Consider the following 26,152-nt stretch of genomic DNA (forward strand, 5'->3'; position numbering starts at 1 on the left):
GTAGGAAAGTAAGTGCACAGAAAGTATGTCTTGGTTAGTTTAGTATGCTCTATCAACATGTATATTTTTTTTCCCTTGGTGGGATGAAGGGTTATCATTGTTTTTATTAAATTCAGTGTTATTACTTTTACTCTACTCAGCTTTGCCACTTCACTTGGCTAAAATTAGAAAGTAATGAAAACTTCCCCTAGATCCTGCTAAAGCAGAAGATTAAATGTCAGTTGACGACTAGATTGCTAATGTAGCCCGTAAGAGTTCACAGTGGAGCGCTGATAGATGTGGTCAGGTTTGCTTTCTTGCAAGGCAGTGCAGTTTTCCTCTCCAAAGAACTTGGAGCCGTGTAACGGTGATAGTCAGAAGCAGAGGAAAAAAGGGAAACTTGGCACACGTGGTTTAAATTTAATCCAAGAGACATAAAAGTGAACAAACCTGTTTGTTTATGTAAACAGATTCTTCTATTAAGTTTTCTTGATGCCTCTTTGTTTTGCTAGATGATTAATTTGGTTAAGAACATGTATTAGAGGGTATCAGTATGTTAGGTATTTTAAATGGAAAAGCTGCTTTGGCGCATGAACTTGTTTAGTTGTCCATATACTAAAAGCAGATTATGTTTACTCATGAAAAAAATTTAGGTGTTTGAAATAGAATTGGCATATTTTTAAAATGGAGTGGGACAGAAATACATATACTATATGACACTGCTTTCTTCTCAAATTTAATATTTACACATTGTGTGACCATGAAAACTAATCACTATCTGCCAAAATTATAATGATAAATACATAATGAAAGCATAGCTGCATAATGGCACTGTATTTTTACAGTATGAAAATTTTGTTTACTCCTAAAAACCATTTGTTTTCAATGAATGAAGACTGCCTCTGTACCTGCCAGGAGGTAGATGTGGAGGGTTGTATGTCTGCGTCCTCCATAGCATGGTGCATCAGCCACAACTGCTGAAATTGCTTCAGAAAGCAAACTCCAAAGGCACAGGCCAGAGGAGTGAGAAAGCCATTTGTGAAATGAATGAGCCTGAAATTTGGTTCTGGATTTAACTGCCAAATTCACTGATTTGGTGCTGCTAGACAAATGGTGTAGGTTTCAACAACGTGTAGCTAAAATGAGAATCTGTCGTACATAATTTGTACGTACCTACCTGCCTAAGCCTTCAGGGTTCAAGACAGCTTGTGAATTTGTACATCGTGTTAGCTGTAATACCATGCTGTCAGATCTTCCATTTCTCCCTTTCTCCTAGTAAACTCATGCTGTCACCTGCAGTGTGCTTATAAAGCTGACTAAGAAACCCGAATCTACATTTAAAAGCAAGTTCTGTTGTTCCACAGAATGTACTAATTTTGTTTTTAAATTGAAAGAAATGAGAAGGAACAGCAGAAGTTGTTTCTCAGATGCTTAATACCGTGAGTTTAAGGGAGAGCCTCATTTGTGTGAAGTTTAGGCAAAGGTTGCTTCATAGAGCCCTCTGTGTCCAGTATCTTCATCAACTTCAAGTCAATATATTGAGCCAGAAGAAAAAAGGGCATTTGGGCAAATAGATCTGCTCTAGTATCAGTGTTTTAGTCTTTGAATGCTGTTAGGTTTGATCTCTTCTAAAATAATTTTGTAAGGGCTAGCATTTTTTTCCAAGACATCTCATTGTTCTGGGATTGTTTGGGTTTTTTTGGCAGGCTTTTTCTGGGTATGTTTCTGGCAGATTGTCTTGAGATTTTGCTTTGAGTTAAAATACATGAATACCATTAAAGTTTAGTACTAAACTTCTAGTATGGTACTTTTAATTAAGAGATAACTTTTAGTGTGGGAATTTCAAGTGTTCCTGAAAATAGACTTGCACGCAGCTAAAAAAGAAAACAAATATTTGTTTGAAAGTAGATTTACATGTAATACTAGGTAGCCTGGAATAGTTGGGGTTTTTATCAGCAAAAAGCAGGCATTAGACTGGTTGTTTTGTCCATATAGCATCTGTCAGAGTGAGTCTTGATCCATTACTGGGATTGCTAACAGGAATGGTAGCATCTCTGGTTATAATAAATAACATGTTATGGCCAGCTCTCCTCTTCCCTTTATTTTTCTTGGCAGGAGGTTAGAGGACAAGAATAATTCTATCTCTACTTGAAACACGCTAAAACCACTTAAATACATGTATTCTATTACAGTCCTGATTAAGAGCTATGATTAAGTATTCATTAGAGTTTCAATAGTGGGAAGGTCCCTATGAAATCAGTTTTATAGCATGTAGATTATATCAGTCTCAACAGTGATAGATTTTAGCGTTTTTCATGAATTGTGCCCTTAATTAAATTTATAGGTTTAACTATAAATTACAAACTAGCAAAGCTTAAGGGTGTGTAATTAATTTAGTAGTTCAGTGTAACAGAGAAAACAAGGCAAAACTGTAGTTTAGAAATTACATTACGCTCTTACTGAATATTTGAGCTAAACAGTTATCAATTTCCTGTAGCTCCTCATTTTATCCACCTCTTGGAGCTGAAGTAAAATCTAAGTGAACTTCTATTGAGATATACTCATGAATATGACAAGGTGTTTACATGAAGTGGAATTAATAGCTAGAGAAGTTTGAGTTCTGGAGTGATTTGTCTATTTTTGTCAATGTTTGACAGCTCTGCGGCATTCGAATTAAGTAATGATGGTTAATGGGTGCTTGGTTTCAATAGTCTCTGCATGCCTTCCCCATGAGACTTGAACGGACATGAAACGTTGCATCAGCCTCGAGTAGTGTTTTCTCCTTAGGAGAAAGTATCTTGCCCACCTGCTTTTTGCAGGTGTCTAAAAGGATTCTTATTTGCTACACTTAGAAGTGAAATGTTTCCAAGAAATTTCTCCAGAGAAAAGTTTGCTGCCCTGCAGTGGGGGAAAGGGTTTGACATTGAAATTTATGCCAAGATTGACTCATATTCTGGGGTGAGAAATAAAAACAATAAACTTGAAACTGCCAGAACTTGCAGAAGCAATGAGATGCTCTTGAAATGATTTGTTAATTTGAGTTATTGGGTATGGCAACTATCATTTTAACGATTATGTATGGACCAGCTCTCCAGGATTTTAAATAGTTGGCCATTCTTAATTGAAAATACACACGCATGCATCATACGCACAATGCTTACAAACAAGTTAAAATAACACTAGTGTAGCAAAAGGGTAATAGTACTAGTTTATCAAGAATATTTGCAAGGTAAACTTGCATTTTTACTAGTAAGCATGCTTTAAAAAAAGTAAAAAAGTAAAATATTGAACCCTAAAACTAGATTTTGTGAGTATGCAGAGACATCTGCTATTACCAGTTCACTGGTATTATTTCAGCTCACTGAAAAATAGAAGCTGTGACTTGTGGGTTGGCTAAATGAACACTGGAAAGATTATACTTAATTTCATAATTGAGCAACATTTGTCATCTGTAATACTAGATTAGTGCCTGAAGTTCTGTTACAACACCAAAACTGTCCTGTTTCTTACTGTCATCGTGAACATCAACAGCAGGCTTTCCACCCTGTATGTACTACATTAAAAAGAATACTCAGCAAATGTAAAACACATGCTTTTATAGTGATTCCTTAAATAGTAAATAAGTGTAATAATCGCTAATATTTTGTGACCTTATTTGTTTGCCATTCTTATTACCCTTTATCCTGGAAGTGTTCCCAAATATTCAGTGAGTCTTAGGACATTGTCATTACTAATATTAGACCCTCAGATGTTATACTTTGTACGAAAACATTGAATTAACGACCTATGAACAAATTTAAGGTGCAAAAAAATATTCCTCCTTTGTTCTAGTGGCTGTAACTGCCAGGTTTCCTCAAATCTGTAGCTTGGAACTTAGATAAGGCTTATGTTTTCATTTCATACACCTTATTGCCACTTCAGTTGTTTGTGCTGCATTCTTAATTAATATGCAGCATAAATATGTGACCTACCGAAAGTGGAAAGTGTTGCTCAAGCTTGCTTTGGATCTTTTGACCAATTTCCTTTTTATAACTTCTCAGTTAGTGGTTTATTGAAAGAAAAAAAAACAAAATTAAGAATTGCAATATGTAAGCTTATTCTTTTTTTTCCCCAAGGAGAGTGAAGGTGAACAGAAGATGTTCATAAAGAGTGTGACTAGCGAACTGTAATGTCCTCTGTCCTAACAAAACCTTCCCTCATGAGGGCAGAAATCAGTGCAGAGTCAGACTAGTGTTCAAACTGGGGATTATTTGGCGGTGCTGAGCTCACTGGAGGGCCAGCGAGAGGACCCAGGTAGAAGTGGTAATTGTTGAGTTCACACTGTGAACTGCTCTGTGGCAGCATTATTTCAGAGGCCTCATCCTTTAACCACCTTTTCATGACAAGCAGTGAATTTAATTCTCTTCAACCTCTATTCCTGTCTCAATTTCAGTTGAAATTGCTGAGGGAGGGAGGACAGCCAGGTAGACAGAGTGAGTAATGTGATTTCCCTAGGAAGTCTGTACAAACGAGAAAGTAGGCTAAAATGTGTTGTAAATTTAAAAGTGAGAGTGGTAGAATTGGTTGCAGATTTAGAAATGTGTTCTTTGAAAAGTGTCAGTTTGAAAGCAGAAGCTTTAACACAAGGTTTGTAACGGGTGAAATTTCACAGTAAAACAAAATTTTGTTTCTCTGATAGTGGAATTAGGACATGAAGATGAATTTCAGAACAAGGCTTCTTCTCAGAATGTAAAAAACATTTCAATATAATCAAAGCAAATAGTTCTGCTTTAATCAGATAAAGATAATAATGTATTGCTGTTCTTTTATTATTTTATTTAATTTTAAATTCAAATTGCTTTCCTGATCCACTTTAGATCCAGTTCATCAAAGTATGTCAGCATAGTTATAAGGGTGTTTGGTATGTGATTGCAGATGGAAAAAGCAATCTAGGATGAAGAGAATAGGAGCCGCTTTTAACCAGCTCTGCTGCTAGGTATAGATGCCCTCACTTAATTTGATTCTTGGGTACGTTAACAAAGATGTTAATGTCCTGCTTAGTTCCATTGGACTCACTGGACTTGGTTCACTAGCTAAATCAAAGGAAGGGTATAAACTATTCTCCAGGCCACTGTGTGAGGTCTTTCTCCTGTTTCCAGCATTCCCACAGGAATTGAAAATGGTTGTTTGGCCTGTTTTATCCCTTTAAGTCTAATGTATTATTCTGTGTTCATATTTTTGGGTCCTTTCTGTACTAAGAGCAAATAAGGAAAAATGAAATGTAATGACAGAGTTTAAATATACAATGTTTATTTTCTGCTGTTAGAGGCAAAATATCTTAATTTGTGGAATAGATTGGGACACTGATCAGGTAACAGTAAAAGGTAGGTTTTAATCTCTCTCTAGAAAATACTGGTAGGAAATGGAACATCTAAACCTCTTTAGATGGCATTACCTCATTAGATCTCATAATTGATGAAAAACAATAAAAATTGTAGTCCAACGTAAGGTACATACTGTATAGGTTTGCTGCATGTATGTGGGACAGTACTCTAACTGATTGATTGCCTTTTTTCCTGCAAGATTTCTGATTAAAAAAAAAAAAAAAAAGAAAAAATACAGACTTGTTTTTCCTGTCATTTGGGGAGGAGTACTGTCTGCTGAATTCTTTGGGTGGTTACTCACTGAGGGACCCAGCGCTCTAGATATCTCTTTTAAAGCTATCTATTTTTAAGGTTACTTACTAACTTAGGTCTACCCTTCACCTATGTACTTAACTCCTGATAGGAAGGAGAGCCAGCTAGGTCACATGCCACTTGCACTGGGATACAAAGTCATGGTGAATACAGTTAAAATCTAGCATGTTCAGCAGGTTATCCCCTTGGGAGTGATCAGAAAGCATTTCTGGGAGAAGTTTAAAACGTTGTTTCACGTAACATAGGCACGTTGTTTCCAGGACAGGTTGCCCCCACCTAGGGCTGGTCTGTGTGGGAGCCGGGCGCTGTTGATCTTCGCTGGTCTTTGCAGTCCAGGTTTCAGGTGGTTGTACAAATAGAAAGCGGTTTTCTTTCCTGGCCCTTAATATACTTCCTTTGAGATTTCATCTCTGTTCTTATCAGAAAAAGTAACCAGACTTTGTATTATCAACTTTGCTTTGTTTTGCTGCCTTCATGACTAATTAGCCTAGTTTCCAAATTAGTTCCCAAAGGAAACGAGGTTTATATGATTGCACTGTCCAGCTGTTGTTCTGTTTGGTGCCCGTTGGCTAACTTCCATCAGATTTGGCAGGGTAGCGAGTGCTTCATGCGGATATGCTGCCTTTCTACCAGTTTGTGGAGGCTGGGAACGGGCTTGAGAGACAGAACCAGTGCATAGGATGAAGGGGATCTTGAGCGTGAGCTCCCATGCTCTTCTGCTCGCCCCGGGAGCTGGCTGGTGCGTGTGCTTTACAGATGCGGTGATTAGCAAGTGCTCGGAAAGAGCTTTAGGACGACCTGTTGTTTCACCAAGTGGTAACTGAGGCTCTAGGTGGGAACCAAGGACCGTGAAGGGAGAGACTGGGGATGGGGAGACGAACAGCAAGAACTGACGTTAATCCTGGAAGGATTGTAGCAGACATGGAAGAGGAAGGCCTGTGGCTATCTGTCCTCTGTGCAGAGACTGGGACAGAAGTCATCATGGGAATTTATCTTTTTGAGTCACTGTAACATCAGTGGGACTCTTGTTATTTACATCTTGCACGTACGTTGCTTTTTCCTTTGTTGTAACTTTCAGGCTGAGGTCTAGAAGGGCAGACTTTTCGGAGGCTGTTGCTTTAAGTTTATCATGCTGTTCTGACAAGCTTTCCTTTTGGGGTTGAGATGTCAGTCTTTAATAACAGAGGCACTTTTGGCACTTGATAAATACTGCTTTTAGAAGTGACTACAAAGATAGCGCAATGACAAGCGGAGTAGAAATGGAAAAACATTGAGATAAAATTTCTTTTATAACATTTGCTTCTTTGCTTTCTGACTTAATGTACCTGCTGATAGTCAGAGGTGTCTTTCATATGGAAAGTGCTGAGAGGGATAGGGTCCGTCAAACACCTGCCTGCAGTGCTCTTCAGGGGAAAAAGGGGACAAGGAGAAATAGAATGTATTATATAAGTGTTCTTCAGTGATAGGCTCAATGGCATTTGCTTTTCTTCACCTTAAGATAGGTAATAACCTTTTTGGAGGCCACAGTGGGTTTTCTATAAAATTCAGGTACAAGGCTCATTTTTAAGTAATCTTTGTTGAAGGAAGCTCAAAAGTCGTATTTTTTAAATTACACAACTGTCTTCCATTTCATCAACTTCAGCTTCTGTGGCTCCTGTTGTTCCGTAATAAAATTGTTAGAACAGTTGTTCAGATTGTATAATCAGTTATGAAGAACATTATTTAAACCTCACAAATGTGATCACTAGTAATGCCAGTACTCCCCCATTTGCATATGCAAGTAAATTCTTGTATTATCTTAATAGTTACTCTTCTATCATCCTAATATATATAATCTCACAGATTGTTTATCTTGGCTTGTCATGAATGTGCCATCTCTGATAATACATGAGAAGTGTATTTGAGCTCTCCTGATCCTTGCCATGTATGGCACAATAAACTGCCCAAATTTGGTCAAATATTTTTAGCCACTTAGTCATATGTCTTTTAATGTGCTGCATATGTAAGCTTTTGATTCACTTAGCAACAGTATTTTTATGAGCATGTCTTGCCAGTTTTTCTTATGTATACTTGAAAAATGGGCAAGGATTGTTCGGCGTTGGGTTGTGTCACAACCAGATGGTCTGGCTTTTTTTTTTTTTTTTTTTTTTGATAGTGCTAATCAATTTTAAGGTGCCCTTTTTTCACAGGTTATGAATTTTAGAGGATTTTAAGATATATGAATATGCAGCATATTGAAATGTAATATTAAAAGATCTCTATTTTAAAATGCTTAGGCAATTCCAAAGCTTTCTGATACAAATTTATTTTCCGTATAATAAACTGGTGAATATTATGACATACATAGGATATCAGTGGTCAGGCAAATTGGATATCCAGAAAAACTGGATATATGGCATATGTGAAATATGGCTAGGTTAATGTTTCTGTTAAGTGTAAACATCTGTGTTTCTTGAATTTGTTTTCCTCCTGAACTGAGTTATGATGTCTTGCATTTAGTTCCTTTTCATTTAAGTAACAAAATGCCTTGCAAAGAGAGGTGATTCTTTTCTTTCAGAGCTTGTTACTAGCATTTAAGCATTGTACACTGATGACAAGTGGAAGAAATTGAAGACAATATGCTTGAGTAATTCGTAGTCATTATTGTTGGAGTATGTTCATAAATTATTTTATTAAAAGAATCGCTGATTTTAGGAATGGATATGACTAAAAAGATAATTCAAAAAATCCTTTAGGAAGGCAGTTTTCAAGAGTACCTGAAAATGTAAGAAGGTTTATGAATGTTTCAATCAAGAATGTGTTTTTGTTTTTAATTGAAAAACAAATAATGCAAGCAGTGTACTGCAGTCTAGCTGCACGTTTATGGATGAACAAGTCCAGATGAGACTTGTTGTTAAAACAGTTCTGTTACATTCTAAACAAAGCCTTAAGTTTGTACCTAACTAAAGCAAATGGGGTCAAAGAGATGTTTGTTGGGATAATTTGTTGTGAGGGATAATTTGTTGCTGTTTTTGTTTGGCTGGTTAAATGGGGCAGCAACATATCTCCCTCACAGTGTAGCTGTTGCCTCAGCACTAATGGAGGAAAGCTTTGGGATTCGTCTTGGAAGGCACAATTGCTTAAATAAGGAAATCTGAGGGTTTTTTGCCATAATAAAGCAGTATATAATTTTCAGTCTTTATTGCTGTAGAAGCATTCTGAAAAGTAAAATTTATACCTTAATTGCATTTAATTAGAGGCATAATTCTCTAGAAGGATTTAGGAGCCCAGCAGTAGAAGTTCTCATTTCAGCCCTCTGGTTATGTAGTATTGTTGATTTATTAAGCTAAAAAATTAATACCAGTCTTGTGGGGTCTAGCTGTTTTGAGTCCTTGCTGTCCTGAAATGCAGAGGGACTTTTCTCTCTGTTGCTCTGCCCTTTTAAGGGCAGCAGTATGGAAGTTGGCAAGAAAACTCACTGAGCACCCTGTGAGAAAAATACTCAAACGCAGAGAAGAAAGGCAAAATAGGAGCCAGTCAAGATGGAGATCTGGAGAACGGCAGTAGTTCTGCATCTGGGCAACACTGTTTGCTTGGTCATTAAGAGATGTGCACAAACGGTATTTTTGAAATGTCCCAAACTGATACTCAAGTAAGTTTATAAACAGCAGTGATTAATAGACTGTTAAAAGATGTATGGTGGTATAGAATCCGCTGCAGTAGAAAATAGCAGGAGGGTGTTGAAATGCAATGTAGCATCCCCTTCCATACTCCTTAGTCTCAGCTGCATTATAATTAAAACCATGTTACGGTATTGTTTTCCAAACTGCTCCCCATCTCTTGGTCACAACAATTCTACTTCGTGGTGTAGCTGTTTATTCAATTGTAATATCCACTCAAGTGACTGAGCTGGGCCTGGGATGGAGCGAGGGCCTGGGGGCTTTATGGAGGGAACCGCTTTGTACTGGAGAACAAGGTTGCAGTGGGGATTGTAAACGGCTTCTCAGAAAACCAGAACAAATCTATCTGAGGAAATCATTTGTTGGTTTTGTTAAGCTCTGCTTTAATTCATTTATTCAAGGATTTTTTTACAAATCTGTAACACCTGCTGCTTTTCTCTCAAGTTCTTCCTGTCTTGCTGTCAAACCCCAACAAATAAACCCTACTCCCTCATCAGACCTGAAAATACTTACCTTTTTTCCTGAAGATGTTGCTTAAAGATGCATGGTATTGTAGAACAGCTTTCATATGAACTTATTTCTTAAATGTTTCTTTCTTTATAGGCTTGTATAGATGATAACGTAGATATGGTGAAATTTCTGGTGGAAAATGGAGCAAATATTAATCAACCAGATAATGAAGGCTGGATACCTCTACATGCAGCTGCTTCCTGTGGATATCTTGATATAGCAGAGTAAGACTTTTTCCTCTATTTTTGTAATACATGTATTTTGCTAATACATTGTTAGAGGGGCACTAGAAGCAGATGACATTCATAAATTGTCTTTATAGTTGCCTCTGGGACGTGTAGTGAGAGAGAATGCTTTTATATTGTGTGTTGGTTATGAAGTGTGCTGTCTGCATAACTGCGCATTGCATTTTCTCTTTCTAGCTTTCTTACGTTGTATCTTAGGTAGCTGTAAGATGTAAACATGTAAGATTGTTCATGACTGTCAAATTATTTTTTTAAATTATTTTCTTCTGTAGAAAGGTTGTTATGGGGGGGAGGCACAGGGAGAAAGTTCAAATTTACATTTTGTTAGTAGTCTCAAACATTATCCCGGGATAAGTCTATGTGTAGGAGATTAATTTTGCAATTGTGTTTGCAGTCTCGAAACTTGTTTTTCAGGTGTGGTATAAAGTGGTGACTTCTGCTAATTATTTTGGCTATGGAGCAAAATCTTACAATTGAAGTTAGATGCCTGTTATGGTACTAGTTAAAGCTTACTCAGTACTAAATTCCAGGAGTTATTCTTGAAGCCTGTTGAGGGCCACTGAAGATATGCTAAAATCAAATTTTTCCGGAGGTTGTCTGTTGTAACCTGAAGTAATGATTGATTTGAGAAAATGTGTGGCATATGTTGTTCAGCATGCTGTTCTTGCAGTAAAGAAGGTAATAGTGTAGACTAAAGACCCTTTGGGTAAACACAAACTTCATTACTTCTGCTAAAGTCAGTGTGATGTCTCATCCAGTGTAAGACTTGGATAAAATACAAAGTAGCATCTTATCATGTAACTAGGTTACTGTACTAATTACAGTGGCGATAGATGGAAATTGTAAGTTTAGGGGATTGTTTATTGATGTTCTGTTCTGTGAGTTTGAGAGGTTTAATTGTTTGAATCTTAAGGGAAAGGAAAAATTCTGGAGACTCTCGTATATCATCTTCACTGGGAAAAATTTTTTTTTTGGTGTTCATAGAGTGAAGTGCTTTGTATATCCTTTTTCTAACTGGGACACAATGTGACCGCTAAATTCTGTAATCTGCCTTTCTACACTGTGCAGATGTTTGATGCTGTAATCTCCCTTGCATGCACGCTGGAAGTGTTTACTTGTTGGCTATACTATGACAAGAATTTCCCTACAAGCTGAGATAATATAAGCCTTTCTTCGGTTTAGTGGAGGTAAAACACCTGCCTTTTTCCCACAATAGGAAAAAGTTGGATAAATGTTCTTGATTTGGCATTGCAGCCTAATGTAGGCAGATGTTCAGGGAAGAAAGAGCAATGTCCCTTGTCCACAAGACAGTTTTTCACTATTAACTTGAGTATCTGAAATCTATAATATTGCTGAAGACTGTCATCTGTTTTTTATTCTCTCAGACTGGGACAGGACCTGTCTGCATATTTTCTATAGATATCCTTTAAAGAAACGAGATTATTGGAGTATAATCCTGTTGGATGTGGGACATCTAAGCTGTTGGAAGAGCAGTGTTTTTAAGGTGCAAGGAGTTTTGAAGATAAGCTGTTGAAACAAATTTCCACATACAGCTGAGAAGGGTAACCTGACCTGAATGGAGCAATATTTATATCTGATGAGGCCCATAGAGTTCAGATTTTCTTCAAACTGCTTCTCCAGGAGCTCAGCTTCAAATAATTTACAAAACTGACAGCAGAATTTGCAGCTGAAGCAAAACTGGGGGAAGATGAAAGGACGATACGATAATTTACCAGAGGTTAGAAATTTGATTTTTATTTGGCCTGTGGTATGCTCTGGGTCCAGCATCTGCTTTAGTGAGGATGCGTCTTTCTTGGGAAGCATGAGAATGTGTGTTTCTGTGTGTCCGTGGCTGAATCCGATATGTTTAATTTTTAGCACTAAATTTTCTGCTTCATGGAAGGAAGCTTTTAATTTGGGTAAATTATGGAACTTATAGATATAGTTCTGAAAAGATTACAGCTAATAGCTTGTCATCTTTATGTCCTATATGATATGGACTATGACATCTTCTGTTCATTTCCTGTTTTCTTGCAAGGTGCAAGAGAGAAGAGAGTCAGGGAATGGGTTCTGGTGTTTTCTAACTTTGTTAATGAAGGGCTGCGGAGAGTCTGACCTGTGCTTCGCTTTCTCCTCCTCCTGTGGAACTGCCTGTTGCACAGCTTTGTAGGGCTTCTCCAGTTGGAGACTCAGCAATCTATTTCTGCTTCCTCTGCTGCCATCTTAAGTCTTCTTAGGGCTTCCTTCAGATGTAAATAGCTGGAATTTATTTCTCTTGAAATAGCACAATCTGTAAAATCCTCCAAATATGCAAATTCAGTTAATATATTGTTTTTGTTTAAAATGCTTATATTTTTACAATTCATAAGAAAAACGTGGCCTGATAGCATACTTTCATTATTTCAGGTTTTCATGTCTCAAAATCTAAAATTATGTCTAAGAAAGCAAGAGAGCTAGGAGATGGAAATGCATTTCTATGTTTATAATGTAATTTGGGACTTTCTAGCACTAAGTATGTCCTTTGTATGTTGACTATGTTCACCTTTCAACCTTAACATTCTTCATGTATGCGTGTACATCACTTTCTAGGCTTAAAAGAGGGGGAAAGAAAGCAGAAGTTCTGTTAACATTGCATGATAACTCTTGCGTGATTCATCACTAGGATTAAGGTCTATGAAATATAACTGAGATGGGGTATGTTGGAGTTTACAGATCTGTTAATAGGATGTGAAACCTTGGTTTTGCTTTCAAAATGAAAAAAAAAAAATAGTTTAATCATTACGAACCTCTATAGTACAAACTTTATCATAGTTTTTCTTCTCCTGATGCTCATTTGACTTCCATAGGATTATGTTTGGGGTGGTTAATGTACTTTGTTATAGAGTAAGAAAGGCTTCTGTTCAGACTGCTTTTATATTTGAATCCATACACAAACAATCTCACAGTTCAGCTATTCTTTCTATGTATTCCATCCATTTGCTACTAACACCCATTTCCTATTACGTACAGTAAATGGGAATGACTGGGAGTCACTCCGGGTTAATACAGAATGGTGCCTGCGTATTTGATCAATGCAGGAACCTTCCCATCTTTGCTGTGCTTTCACTGAACACCTGATTCTCTCTTGCTCTGTAATGTACACATTCTTCTTAAGCAGCACCTGCTGCTACTCAGCAGTTCCTGAGTGAGTGCACCCATGTGCTGGAGAACTGGGAGAAGAACAGGATATGTAGGTGGTAGGGAGCTTCTCCGAAAAAAACTCTGGATATCTCAGGGAGCCACCACTTCGGCCGAGTTTTGGTGCCGGTCCCGTGCAAATTGCTGATGGGCTGAGTGAATTTGTGGCATGGCGCGCACTCGTTGGGGTTTTTATTTTGCTCTTGCTAACTGCGCTGTCTGGCCAATGGGCTTCTCACTGCGGGTGTATTCCCTGTCCCTGTCATCCTCCACTGTGTTCACCAGTCCTATGGCATCTTCTCCCAGCAGTATCTCCCATCCCATTTCAGTTTTCTGCTCCTTTGGAACAGCTGCCTTCTCTTGAATATGCTTCCCGTCTCCTTTAAATAATGCATCTTCTAGTTTAAGAAATGTTAGTCTTGTAGAAGCCCGCTTCAGGTGCAATACAGCAAGAGAACACAGTTCAGTGTGAAATAAAGTGTCAGCTGGTTGTAGATGGAGAGTTGTGCTGTAAAAGCAAAAACTCTGCCATGGAGAGCAACTGCTCCTTTTGTTTCCATTGTTGTTTCTGCGATCTGTAAATGCTGGGAGTGCTTCAGCTTACTGGAAATTCTTTGAATACTTTAATTTTAGAATTGCCTACTTAAGTTAGTGTTCATCTAGTTTATGATCTTGTGAATTAGCTTACAAGTAATTGTAATATCAATGTTTTAAATTAAAATTCTTCAAAATTGCCAAAACAGGTGGGTTTTGTGTAGCATGTTCTCTTTTTCTATTCTTCTCCAACTTTTTCATATAAAGAAAGCTTTACACAAAGCCTCCAATGTGTTAGTATGAATTAAAAAGTCAGCATCAAATGCTATGAAAAATTATAGTTATGTGGAAACAAACTTTAATGCAGGAGACTTCAACAGAAATTGTGTGTGCATTCTTTAAGATGGTATTTAATGGGTAGGACCCTTAAATTTTCCTCTGTAAAACTCTTTTAAAAATATTTGGGTGTATATAATGAATTTTTTTATCTGATAGATCTCTTCTACAGTTTAAAAGCTTGTATATTATTTCAGTATCAGGGAATAAATTTTTAGAATGCAAAAAATGTAATAGAGGAAGAAAAATAGTGCAAAGTGGCATTTAAGAAACAGAATTTTAAAATGCATACTTTTTTATTTCTCTCTGCTTTGTATTGTACCAGATTAATGTAAAATAAATCTGAAATGGTAGAAATTTCTGTTCAAGAATTAAAGTACGTGTTAAAAATGTATTTTCTTGTGGGCTTTATACCATGCCTAGTTGTGAGTGCATAGTTTATGTATTTTGAAGCTAGTTTGCAAGTATTTAGAGGCTACAATATAGTTTACTACTTAAATGTGAATGCTTTTTCATTTTCCCCAGAATGAATGAAGGTGCATCTTCCAGCAAGTGTAAGAAAAGCGTTTTTCAAAAAAACCTTAGAAGTCAGTGGCAGTTACACTTCTGTGCAAAAAAAACCGAGGGGGAGGGAGATGTCTCCTGAGGGAAGAATAGGGTTTTTATACCTTCATGGAGTGGGTACTACATCTGAGTAACAGTTTGCCAAATGTTGCTGTAGATACTAAAATTTCTCATGGGTTCAAAGGATGAGAAATCCACTGAGGGTGGATACATAAAAAAATACAAACACAGCATACATACATACAAATGGCATCTGGTTCAGGAAATCCATGAAAGTGGTTGGAGACTGGAACGTTATTACAGGAAAAGTAGCATGTATTTGCCCCATTTTTACCCTCCTTGAAGATGTGCTCACTTTTGGAGACAGGCTAGATGTTAAATGGATGTCTGGTCTAACTCAGTATGGTTGCTTTTATGTTTGGGACGCATGTTTGGTACACGTAGTTACAGACCCAGACCATACGACTTAACACAGTTTCAAAATACACCTTTATTGTACAAGTTTTAAAGGCTGAAGCATATGATTACAGTTAGAAAGAGAGTAAGTTTGTAATTTCAGAGCCTCCTCACTCAGTTCATTTAGGAAGAGAATAGCAGCTTGACCAACTCTGCTGCTCTAAAACCCAGCTCACCTGCTTTCCTTCCTGCCCAAAGTTTCCTATATTGTATCCCCTCCTTCCCCTACTACTTAAAGCAGACTTTAAAAGGCTTGTGTGTAACCACTGCCTTGCTGCTGACGCCCATCTGTTTTTCCAGACTCCAGACACCTGAAAGTGAACCCAGCCAAACTAGTTTGCTGAAGCCTCAGCGAGCCATTGTCCCAGGATCTATTTTAGTAACAGTCCATTAAGACTAAATGAGTGATGATTGTCTGGTATATGGAGGAGTGAGAGACAGTCCTGCAAACCTGTAGTTGAACACATAGATGTTTCATGATAGGTGGTTTACTTACAGCTCTAATTGCCTTGCGGGGACTGCTGTGGGTGCTGGGTGGTGGCGATTCCTGCCCGTGGTACAAGGACAGGACCAGTGCTCCTCTGGCAGCAGCTGGTGAAGGGGATTCAATGCTGTTTCACAATATGCTTAATGTGATCTAACTTGAGACTACTGCAGAAATAGGCGGTCATTCCCTTCTCTCCTTGGTTTTCCCTCCTCCACAGGCTCTTACCCCCTCTCTTGCGTTATCTAATGATCACACAAAAATGTGGGAACTCTTAGTGTAAGACTAGCCTTCAGGGGGTTTGGAGGGTTTGCTCTCTTTTGGATCAGTGAGCTGGTCTGGCTTGCCAGCAGCAGTTGGCATAGATATGCGGGTATAAAAAAAAATCCTGTGCTGCTTTTGAGACGGGTTTTGTACCTCTGATGAGAAGCCTGGCTGTGGAGAGCTGCCTGTGCTGAGGTGGAGTCCTCTCCTTCATCTCCTACCTCATGAGTCTCAGCCAGCTGGTACTGTTGAATGTTCTTCCACGATATCCGAGGGTGGTGGTGCCACAAAATATGTTTCAAAGCAGTTGCTTCTAATCCATTTCTTTCTAGGTTTTAATAACTTGATCATCTAGAGCTATTACTTGCTGGAGTGTTTTTAATCTGAACTCTTTTGCCATAACCCATTATAATCCTAGAAGAGCAAGACATTATTTAGGCAAAGCAGACTGATAAAAATGTCAGGGATAGCTCCCATCTCCTTTAGCTTTGTTCCCAGTTATGGTTTTAACTAACTGAGTATGAAGTGACGTTATTAGTGATATATTCAGAAATGGATCTTTGGAGGATAATCAGAAGTTTGGATTTGTGAATGACAAGGCGAAGTTGGTGGTCTGATGTAAACCACATGGAGACTGATTATGCAAACCGATACAGGGTTTAGTCTGATAGAGACGCTACAAGGTGAATGGACGTTTTTGTCAGGATTCCAGATGTTACTTTATATGACACAAGGAAATGTTAGCTGGAGGAGTAGAATTAAAAGGAAGAAGCACCAAAGATGAAACTTGATACAACGCACTCATTAAATGAGAAGAGAACTTCAGAAGTATATATTATAAAACAAGCCATGTGACAAAATAAAAGCAGGGAAAGAGATTTATTCTCAGCCAAAGAACAGCTCTTCTAGAAGGATGACTGACTTCTTACAAGTTGACACTGGTAAAGATGCAGTGTTTGTTTTGAGAGCTGCGAAAAGGTCACTGCAGGCTTTGGGAGATTGTTTCAGTTAATTCTATTTGGTGCCTTGTTTCTTTCTGGAAGAACACACTGGGAAAAAACGTTAATGGGAGAGAAAATATGGTAGTATGGTAGTCTCTTCCCCCCCTAAACAAAGCGTGATGCTCGTTCTTTATCAGCAACATAAAAGTTCCTCCTCCTCCAAACTGTATTAGATATCTGCAAGGATAAAGCTAAATTCCATTAGAGAAAATAGTGGAGAAACTTGGAGAAGATCAGTGAGCTAGTATCAGTTGGCATTTTCTTTTACAAAGATGTACTGTGGCAGTAGACTGTTTTCAACATGTTTTTGCTGCATATTCTGTATGTCCTAAGAATAATGAAACACTAATTAAGTTGTTTAGGTTGGTGGTGAAATTCACTTTTTAAAATCATGTGATTATGTGCTAGAGTTTAATCTTTTCTACTGTGTAGCTGTGATTTGATGTTTGGGTAAAAAACAGCTGGCAGAAATACGCAGTAAGATATGGTTGATGGGTTAGAGGAAATCATAGGACCTAACTGATTTGATACCTGTTTGTTCAGCAGAGGCAGTCTAGGAGAGCTGGTTACTCTAGGATGCACAAAGACAGTGTTCTATAGCTGCCTTCTTCAGATGGGATTACTGTGTGCATCTCCACTTGTGACCCTAAATATTTGTTAGTAAGTATATTGGGTTTTTGTTCTTCTAAAGGTAAATCTACTAGACCTTTAAGTTCAAAGATACTTTCTTCAGGGACATACGATTTAGTGGAACGTATCTTTTTTTCTTTTAATATATTTTAGCAGTTCATTGCATCTAATGAAAAGTCAAGGGACTGATGCCCAATGTAAAGCTCAGAGCACTCTAATTTTTGGCTGAAAAAAGAATTTGAAAGTGCAGCACATGTCTAAAAAAGCCATCCTGCTTTGAGAAGTGATGTGCATAGGAAAGATCTTACTTGTTTATCACAGAGCATTGGTTTTATCGGTATCCTGAGAACAATCTAGGGTAGATATCTTACCTGTGAATGCTGAAGTTGAATGTGATACGTATGGAAGAGAAGAACATACGGAAGAGTGATACATATGGAAGCCTGGGAGCCTTGGGAGCTCCTGAGAAACGTAACACATCAGGTCCTCCCTGGATGATGGCTTGTAACTGCCCATTGCCACCGATAGACTCCTGTTTTCTAGGGGTGACTGGAACATGGGAGAGCAGCTCTAGACACATGAGCAGCCAGGTTTTGAATTGAGCAAGCGCTTGATAAGTATGGCACACTGTCACTTGTGAGGGCCTCATCAACTAATTCAAAATTGCTGTTTTAGAGAGAGGTGCCGATAGATTCTTCTTAGATTGTAGGATCTGTGGAATTGTCAGTGCCATTAAATTATTTTTATATCAGGTAACTGAATAAACGCTATACTCAATATTTAATTCACAGTAAAGTTGGTTTTGAGTGTTGTTTTCTAGGAGAAAACATGGGTGTGAGGTAGATTGGCACTTCTGTGCATCTCAGTTTTTATTTTCTTTCAGCTTTTACTTGAGCGTTTTTCTCTATTGGGAGTTTGACCCTATTCTGCCACATACAGTAGACTTTCTAATGACACTAAAGCAACTTATGACCTACTTACCCTTTCTTACAGCTGTGTCTTTTGTTGGATATCCTAAACTACGTCATTTCGGTGCAAATGATCCTAATCTGTGTGTATTTTTCTAGTCTTATCCCTGACTGAGGCAGGATAAAAGCTGCTTGAATTCTTCTGGAATCTGTGTAAATCTAGTGTGGTATCTCTAGAGACATAAGGCTGCTGTGCATTGAGAGAGAGTTATTGGGATACAATTCAGATATTAAGACATAAAAATGTAGGGTTTTTTATACACAGCAGGTATGACAAGAAAAAGTATAAAAAAGGAATTAATTGAAACCTCTTGATTACAGATGAGATACTGCTTATCAAATTTGAATAAATAGAGTTTCTTTTGGAAGAAATGTGTTTTCAAGGAGGTTCAAAGTGGACTGGACAGGTAAACAACTGCTCTGAATTGCAGATTGCAACTCAGACCAAGTTCAGTACTACTCGGTGACACTAAAAGCTGCACTGTGATAGTAATGTTGCTTTGTAGAGAGATTTGGTCACTACGTTATTGCATAATATAATTACAAACCAGATAAGTTCTGTGATGTAGTGATTATATCTGTGCTAATATGTGTTTAAGCACAAGAAAAGAATTGATCTCGGTTTAAATTTTTCTGATATAAATGCTAACACGTGGCTCTTGGAGGAAAATATGCTTGTTAATTATTAGGTCCACACTCATGACTACCACTGAAATACAAAGCAGCAGTTAAAAATCAGAATTTGTGGTGCTACTATATCCAAATATAGCAATGCTACTCTTGGCATAAGGCAGGAGGGACCGTGGGCTAGTGGTATGATCACCTTTTGCTGGTGAGGAATTAGCTGAGGAAGGTAGGCAGCAGCATGGTTTTCCTTCTTCCTCCTTTTCTGCCTCCATGGTGTTGTCACCTCTTCTTTTCAACCAGTGCAACTCAATCCCAAATGCTGACCTTGATGCCACTTCCGTAAATCACCACAAACGCTTGGAGACTTGCTGCAGGAAAGCATCCTGAGCACAGAGAGGGTCGTGAGCTGGAGTTACTGTATGTACTCTTCTGCAGCTGCAACAAGATATTTTTCAAACTTAACCTTCATTTTTGTGCTAAGGGGTGCAGACTTCAAAGTAAAGGAGAGAAACACTTGTTCACAAAGTGCATAGTGAAATTAACATTTGATATACACTTTAAAAATATGTTTTGTTTCGCTTTATTTCTTTCCTGCTGAAGTTTTTGCCCTGTATTCCATCCTGGCATTACCAGGCTCCAGATCTTTTTCTTTTTCTTTTTTGTAAATAGGTTATAGCATATGTTTCCCTAGATAGCTTTCTTCACGTTTCCTACTTTTCCTCTTCTCGGTCACTGTTTATTTTCACCTAAACATTGCTCTGCCACCTCTCGTGTATCTTTCCTCTATATGGATACAGTAAAATATGAAGGCTTAGTTGCTTTTTGTAGGCTGCAAGTAGGAATTATTCCTGTTCCATCTTTGCACTGTTAATGTTTAGGTGGCTGCCTATGTACACATATTTCTAGATCTTATTGCTGGCTTTTTTCAGAGGTTTCTTGGAACACAGGAGGACTAAGACTAACTAGATACTGTTATCTACACTGTTTCTTCTATGCTCCTGCATACCTAGAAGGAAAACAGATGTGATTCTAGTTACTGTGCTTCCTCGGGTGTGCAAGTTGCAGTGGAGGCTAGGGACAGCCAACTATGTGCAGAGCTCAGTGGTGTGGTGTATGTTGTGGAGTGTTTGCTTCGTAAACATAAATACGTTTTTCATATAGGTACAGTATTTAGAATTGATAGAAAGTGCTGTTTGCATAGGCAGAATTTTTTTTCTCGTCTCTGTGGCATACTACTTTGATAGCTTTGGGACTATTTGACAATTTTGAAGCAAGGGTGTGTGTCTGTCCAAGATGCCTTTCATAACAGCTTCATGAGGAAGAATCAGAAGCTGGATTTGCTGCTGTCTGGAGGAGCTCTTGCATATTGAAGGATATAAAAAAGTCTTTTCAAACTGGTCCATAATTTAGAGAAACACATATGCTGAAATCTGGATTAGAGTGGTGAAAATTGAAAAGAAGCGTCCCTTCCCATTTCTTAAAATGATTTGGCCATTTGTTTCTCAACTGTTTTTTTTTTATTGTCGGTTTGTTTTTTTTAAACACGTCTAGCTATCTGAAATTCTCAGCTTTTGTGTTCTGCAAGAGGAAATCATAAATTCACCTCAGATCTCTTGTTGATATCAACTGTCTTAAAATCATCACTCATGTATTTCAGGAGAAGTAATATCTAGTTTTGCCAAATACTCCTAATTGGCCTTATTTAACTTGGTGTTTTGTGTAGCTGCTGGCTGATGATACTGCTCATAGGGGGAGCATTCCTGTTTAGAAGTCCTGCAGCATTTTTTTTCCAAGAGAGATGTGAGTGAGAATCTTCTGGAATTTGCAAAGAAACATAACCTTAAAAGTGCCTGAGTTTTATCATGATGTGTTTTTAATTTAAATGCTGACACAGAAGCCTGTCTTCTTGTGTCAGTCTCTATTCGGTTCTAAAAGTTTAGAAGCAGAAGGTTGAGGCACAGCAGCAACTGACAGCGTGGGATGGCGTTTTGCAGAGTGCCTGAATAAGACATCCCTATGAGTTTGACTTAATTGTTTTTCAAGTCGTTTGATTTATTCTACATCTGTCTTAAAATCATGCAGGAGAAAGTATTGTTGGCCCAATTGAATTTGTACAGTTTTGGTTCCAGTATTGAGCATGGAGCCTTCATTTTCTTCTGTAAATCATAGATTCAGGAGAAGAGACAACTGCAGGGGTATCTCAGCTGTGGGGAAAGGAGGACAAGGGAAATTATGTGTAGGTTGTTGCTAAAGAGGGCGAGGAGATGCTGCGTTGTGCATCTCTGCCAAATGCTTACAAGGGTTACAATATATATTTCAAAAACAGTGAAATTGTGGCTTTTGTCATTACATTTATATGGGTTTTGAAGAATGTGTTTAAAAGCAAGTGTGGCAGCGTGAGGGTGCATGAGAGAGTATTTGAGTATTTCGGGTACTGGCTGTTCACTCGTATTCAACCGACTGTACATTTCCTTGAAACTTGCCCACTGACACAGGACATATGCGTACTATGTACCACAACAGAATTTAGCACAATGTTATTCTAATGCTATTGTATTTGCTTCAAGTTTGTATTACTTAAGATTTTTTTAAGAAAAGAAAAAGAAAAAGGCCAGGCCTTTCTTTAATATGTTATTTTGAGAAGTGCACCTTAAAAATTCAAGAATCACAAAGAAGTTGTAATTTTATCTCTTGATATGTTGTATATGCCGGTAGGTATACCTTTGCTTGCCTGGCCTTTAAGTATTATTTTTGCTGCAAATTTAAAGGGGAAAAAAACCCCAAACCCTGACCCAAACCAAAACCACTTTTGAGAAGGGCTAGGGAGCTTGAGGTAGCATTTCTACTTCTGGGTTAATAACAACATTGTTAAGAATTTATATTTGAAGTGAAACTCTTCTGCAGTGAGAAGTGTTCCAGGCCAGGTTGGATGGGATTTTGAGCAACCCGGTCTAGTGGAAGGTGTCCCTGCCCATGGCAGGGGGGTTGGAACTAGATGATCTTTAAGGTCCCTTCCAACCCAAACCATTCTATCATTCTATGAAAATATTTAAAGAAATATTCCAAGACACTCAAGCCAATAGAAGGTCTGAAAAGGATCAGGTGTTACAGTTTTAGTGTCCTTGAACTTAAAAAAAAAAAAAAATTGGAAACAGCAATGTTAAAATTTTCTATTTTTTATTTGTTAAATGTCTCTTGAAGGTCTAATTGTTTGGCCAGATTTATTATGGATGTCTTTTTATTAGTAAATTGAATGATTTACAAAGATGTACTTTTAAAAGTGTATTGATACTTTATATTTAAAAAAAATCAGTGAAATAATTCTGAAAGGCATTTAAAAGAAGGCAATTAAAACACACATTCCAAAGATGTGTAAGTTTTTAATTTGTTTTTACATCCCGTGGACTGTGGGGCAGATTTTTTTTCATTGTTTCTTTCCTCAAATGACGGCTTACACAGCTGCCTGAACACCATGACACTTTTTCTGTCTTTGGCTCCTTATTGTCCTTCATTTAAGATACTCATGGAATTAATTTGAATGCCACCATCTATGTATTTAGAAAAAAACAGCTGGGTTTAGCTGAAATTGCCAATTTCAGCTGTTGGGAGGTGGGTTGTGCTGTTGGTTGGTGCCCCCACTAGCAATTAAGCCATGTTTCCCCTGGAAGGCCACACTGAACGTGTTTATTTTAAATGTATATATATGTTGAACCTCTGTTCAGTAACAGATTTTTTAGGAGGGTCCCTCTCCTCACATTTTAGGAGTTAGAGACTGCTGCCCAGTCTTCTAACTAGTTGAAGGGACCTCTTGTTTTCACTAGTGAGTCTCCAATGACCTCAGTAAGCAATTTTAATGAACTGAACCAATTCAGTGGCCACTTCTCTGCCCTGCCTTGTGCTTGCCACCGTTCTGGTGACCTTCAGGTTCAACAAGTACTTAAAGTTAATTATATCCCTAATGACTTCGCAAACTTGTTTCCAGATACTGTGAACTGGGGCAAGGTTCGAATGTAAACATATGCCCCTCTTTCTGTTGCCGAGATAAATAATACTAAAATGTTATCTGCAGCAGATCTTGTCTGCAGCTGACAAAGTTTAGTGAAGCCAAAGTTCGAGCGTCTTCCAGATTCTTAAGTTCTAAATTAAAAAATAAGACTCAAGTTTGTATATAACTGTCTTCAGAGAGAGGTGTCGTCTTCTCCGTTTACTTTGTGTCTCTACATGCATTTTGTTAATAGACTTACACAAAAAAAAAAAGTTAGCGGTAAGGGTTTTTTGTTGGTTTGTTTTTTTAATTCAGAGTGTGAGCCAAGTTGCTAGTTAAAATCTTTAACTTCCAGTTCCTGAGCTTGGTTTTGGTGTGGACTGTTTGGCTTTTGTACAGTAATCTGAGAGGGTTGATATTTATTGTTGCAGAGATACTGAGATTCCAACCCTTTATGAAAGGTATTGAAATGCATTTTTCATAAAATGATGGAAAAGAATCTGGGTTTCATAATAATTATAGAAAATAAATGTTTCATGTTTTTTTCAAGGTTGTTAATTTCAGTCTATAATAGCTATTGAGGAACTTACAGCAGTGATTCCTAAAAGACAAATTTCAAATAGAAGTATTTTTGCCTTTATAAAACAGTGGTATCACAAAGCAAACTTGTTCTTCCAGTTCTTACCCAGACTGCATAATGCTTGTCATGGAAACATCAGGGCAAAAGTATCAGGAACGATTTTATTTTATTTTCCTGCTCTTGTCTTTCCTAGTATTCCTGGGATACTTGCAATTCTCTGTACTTAGACCACAAGAGTGTCTAAAAGAGGTACCTTTAGCTCAGTATCAATACTTGAAAGTTTTAGCTCCAAAAATAAGCATGTTACGGATCAAACTACTGTTTCCTTCTCATTTATTTCCATTTTGAATTAGCACCTACCAGAATATTATATAAATTATCATCAGATTTTCTGTATCACTCTTCTGTAGCTGTCTGTTGAACATGGCCATGTTGCAGCAAGTGAATTACAAAAGACACAAATTTAAGTGCTATACCAAAAGGTTTTGTAAGTAGGTGTTGATGGGAGTCCTATATGTTTTTACTTTTCCACTGCATCCATGTTTCCAAAAAGCACCTTTTTCAAGGCATGTTATCAAAGGGCATGGTTCTGGACTTTTTATTACACAGTTCCAATTTCTTTTTCACTGCACATGTGTAGCTGTATCAGTTAAATGTCAGCTGGTGAAATGAAAGCTATATTATGTTTACGTGCTTTAGAAAGATGAAATTTCAAGATGAAGGTAACACCTACTTAATAAAGTAAAATACAAGCAATTATTTGCAGTTTTTTTTTTTTTTTTTCAAAACATGGATGACTTTAAAAATACACATTAATACCTACACACAATAATATGCTATTGCATGTGAAGATTTTAGTATATGGTACCAGAATAACTGAAATGTCAAATACCCCCATATTTGAAGTCATACTGTAAGTTTTAATTAACATTTAGGTTGAAGTACAATTTGTTTGGAAAGTAATTTTTAAAAGAAGCAACAAAACCTTCTGATTTTTAGGGTTATTCTGGTACTGGCTTCTGCTCAGCTACGCCTTACAAACTCAGAGCATTGTTCTCTTGGTCTTCTTTACCAAATCTGTACCCTTTCTGTATGTGATGCAGAGTCAAGTTACCTACACGTCTGAAATGATTGCTGTCCTTTCCCTTGGTAGCGCATGGTTTCCTAATAAAAGCTACGATCCTGTAAGCACCAGGGTGACTTCATGCACCATCTGAACCCTGTCATTGCTTTGCTGAAACTATTTTTACTGTAAATGAAGATAAACAAATGCATAAACTTTTTCAGGACATGGTCATCTGTTACTGAATGATGTGGAGAACAGAACAAACATGGATTTCATTAGCGGGCTTAAAACGTGTCTTTGAAATAGTTGGATTCTGAGTAATATGGTTTATACTGAGTGTTGCTCTTTCACTGTTAATTTACTTGAGGGGATCACTATGAATTTTTTGGTGGGAATAGCAGAGGGGAGGCCTAGATAGAGTGGCTGAAAGAAGGTTGGGAAAGGACCATTCTCACTTCCCTGGCGAGGAGCCTGCTGCCTTTCATCTTTCTTCTGTTTCTCCCATCCCTTTAAATCCTGTGAACTCGGGGCAGGTTCACCCATCCTTCCTTCGCTGACCCAGGAAAACCAGAGCCCTGTAAGCACGTGCAAAGGGCAACTCAGATAACTCTACTTCTCCAGCCCTACTAATCCCCCCAGCTCTGCTGATCTGATTTTGGTCTGTAAGCAGCTTCATTTTTGGAGTCTACTTTACAGGATCATTTGATCATGAACTTGTTCATATATCTAAATAATAACTTTCTGAAATGCTACTGTAGCCTTTGTCCATTCCTTACACTTTCTTATGCATTGCTTCTTTTATCCTGTCTGTAAGTTGTTGACCAGTTGACCAAATACAACCACCTCAATGAGTTATGTATTTTCCTTATAAAAGTAGCTTAATTTTTCCCTGTAGGTATTATGTGGAAACAGGTAAAACTCAGGTTTTTTAAGCATCACTTTTTTCATGTCTATATTAGAAAAAACAGGTTTAAAGAAAATGAATGTTGACTTGGGATTTTTTTATAAAGATATTTTTGTCAGTGGTTGACTTTGGTTTGGAATCAACATTTTGACTTTGTAAGAAAGTTAGTTTCCCCACTGCTGTTTTTGCCTGTTTAGCAGACATACCGCATAGCAATTATCTGATCTGTAACATGAAAGGAAGACTTTGTCGCTGTTAAAACAGTACAACTGGTATTGTTGAGAAATGTTGTTACTTTGTATTAATTTTTCATTCCTGCAGAAGTTAAATCTTTAAACTGGAGAGAGATAAGAGTCACAGCAGCACTCTCTTAAGAGGAACAGTATAAAAACAGCATCGCATACCAGCATCAAAGTTAGTGGTGGCAACGGGTGATGCATATCCCAGGGGATATGGTTACACTTCTGGGAATTAATGTCCATTTTGTGATCTGTCAGTTCTTACCTCT

General features: G+C 37.7%; 1 protein-coding gene across 6 annotated transcripts in view; it reads left to right on the forward strand.

The window, feature by feature from the left end:
- The window catches only part of PPP1R12A (protein phosphatase 1 regulatory subunit 12A), a 127,555-nt gene that overhangs the window by 40,578 nt on the left and 60,825 nt on the right, over positions 1 to 26,152 (forward strand). For 5 of the 6 annotated variants that reach the window (XM_030002621.2, XM_030002623.2, XM_041120417.1 and 2 more), the window contains exon 2: positions 9,917 to 10,047. The exons of the other annotated variant lie outside the window; for it this stretch is intronic. In XM_030002621.2, coding sequence (XP_029858481.1) covers positions 9,917 to 10,047 — 131 coding nt within the window. The remainder of the gene's footprint in view (positions 1 to 9,916; positions 10,048 to 26,152) is intronic. 6 annotated transcript variants of the gene reach the window in all.

The sequence above is a fragment of the Aquila chrysaetos genome, chromosome 26 (genome assembly GCF_900496995.4).
Source record: "Aquila chrysaetos chrysaetos chromosome 26, bAquChr1.4, whole genome shotgun sequence".
In the NCBI taxonomy this organism is placed as follows: Eukaryota; Metazoa; Chordata; class Aves; order Accipitriformes; family Accipitridae; genus Aquila; species Aquila chrysaetos.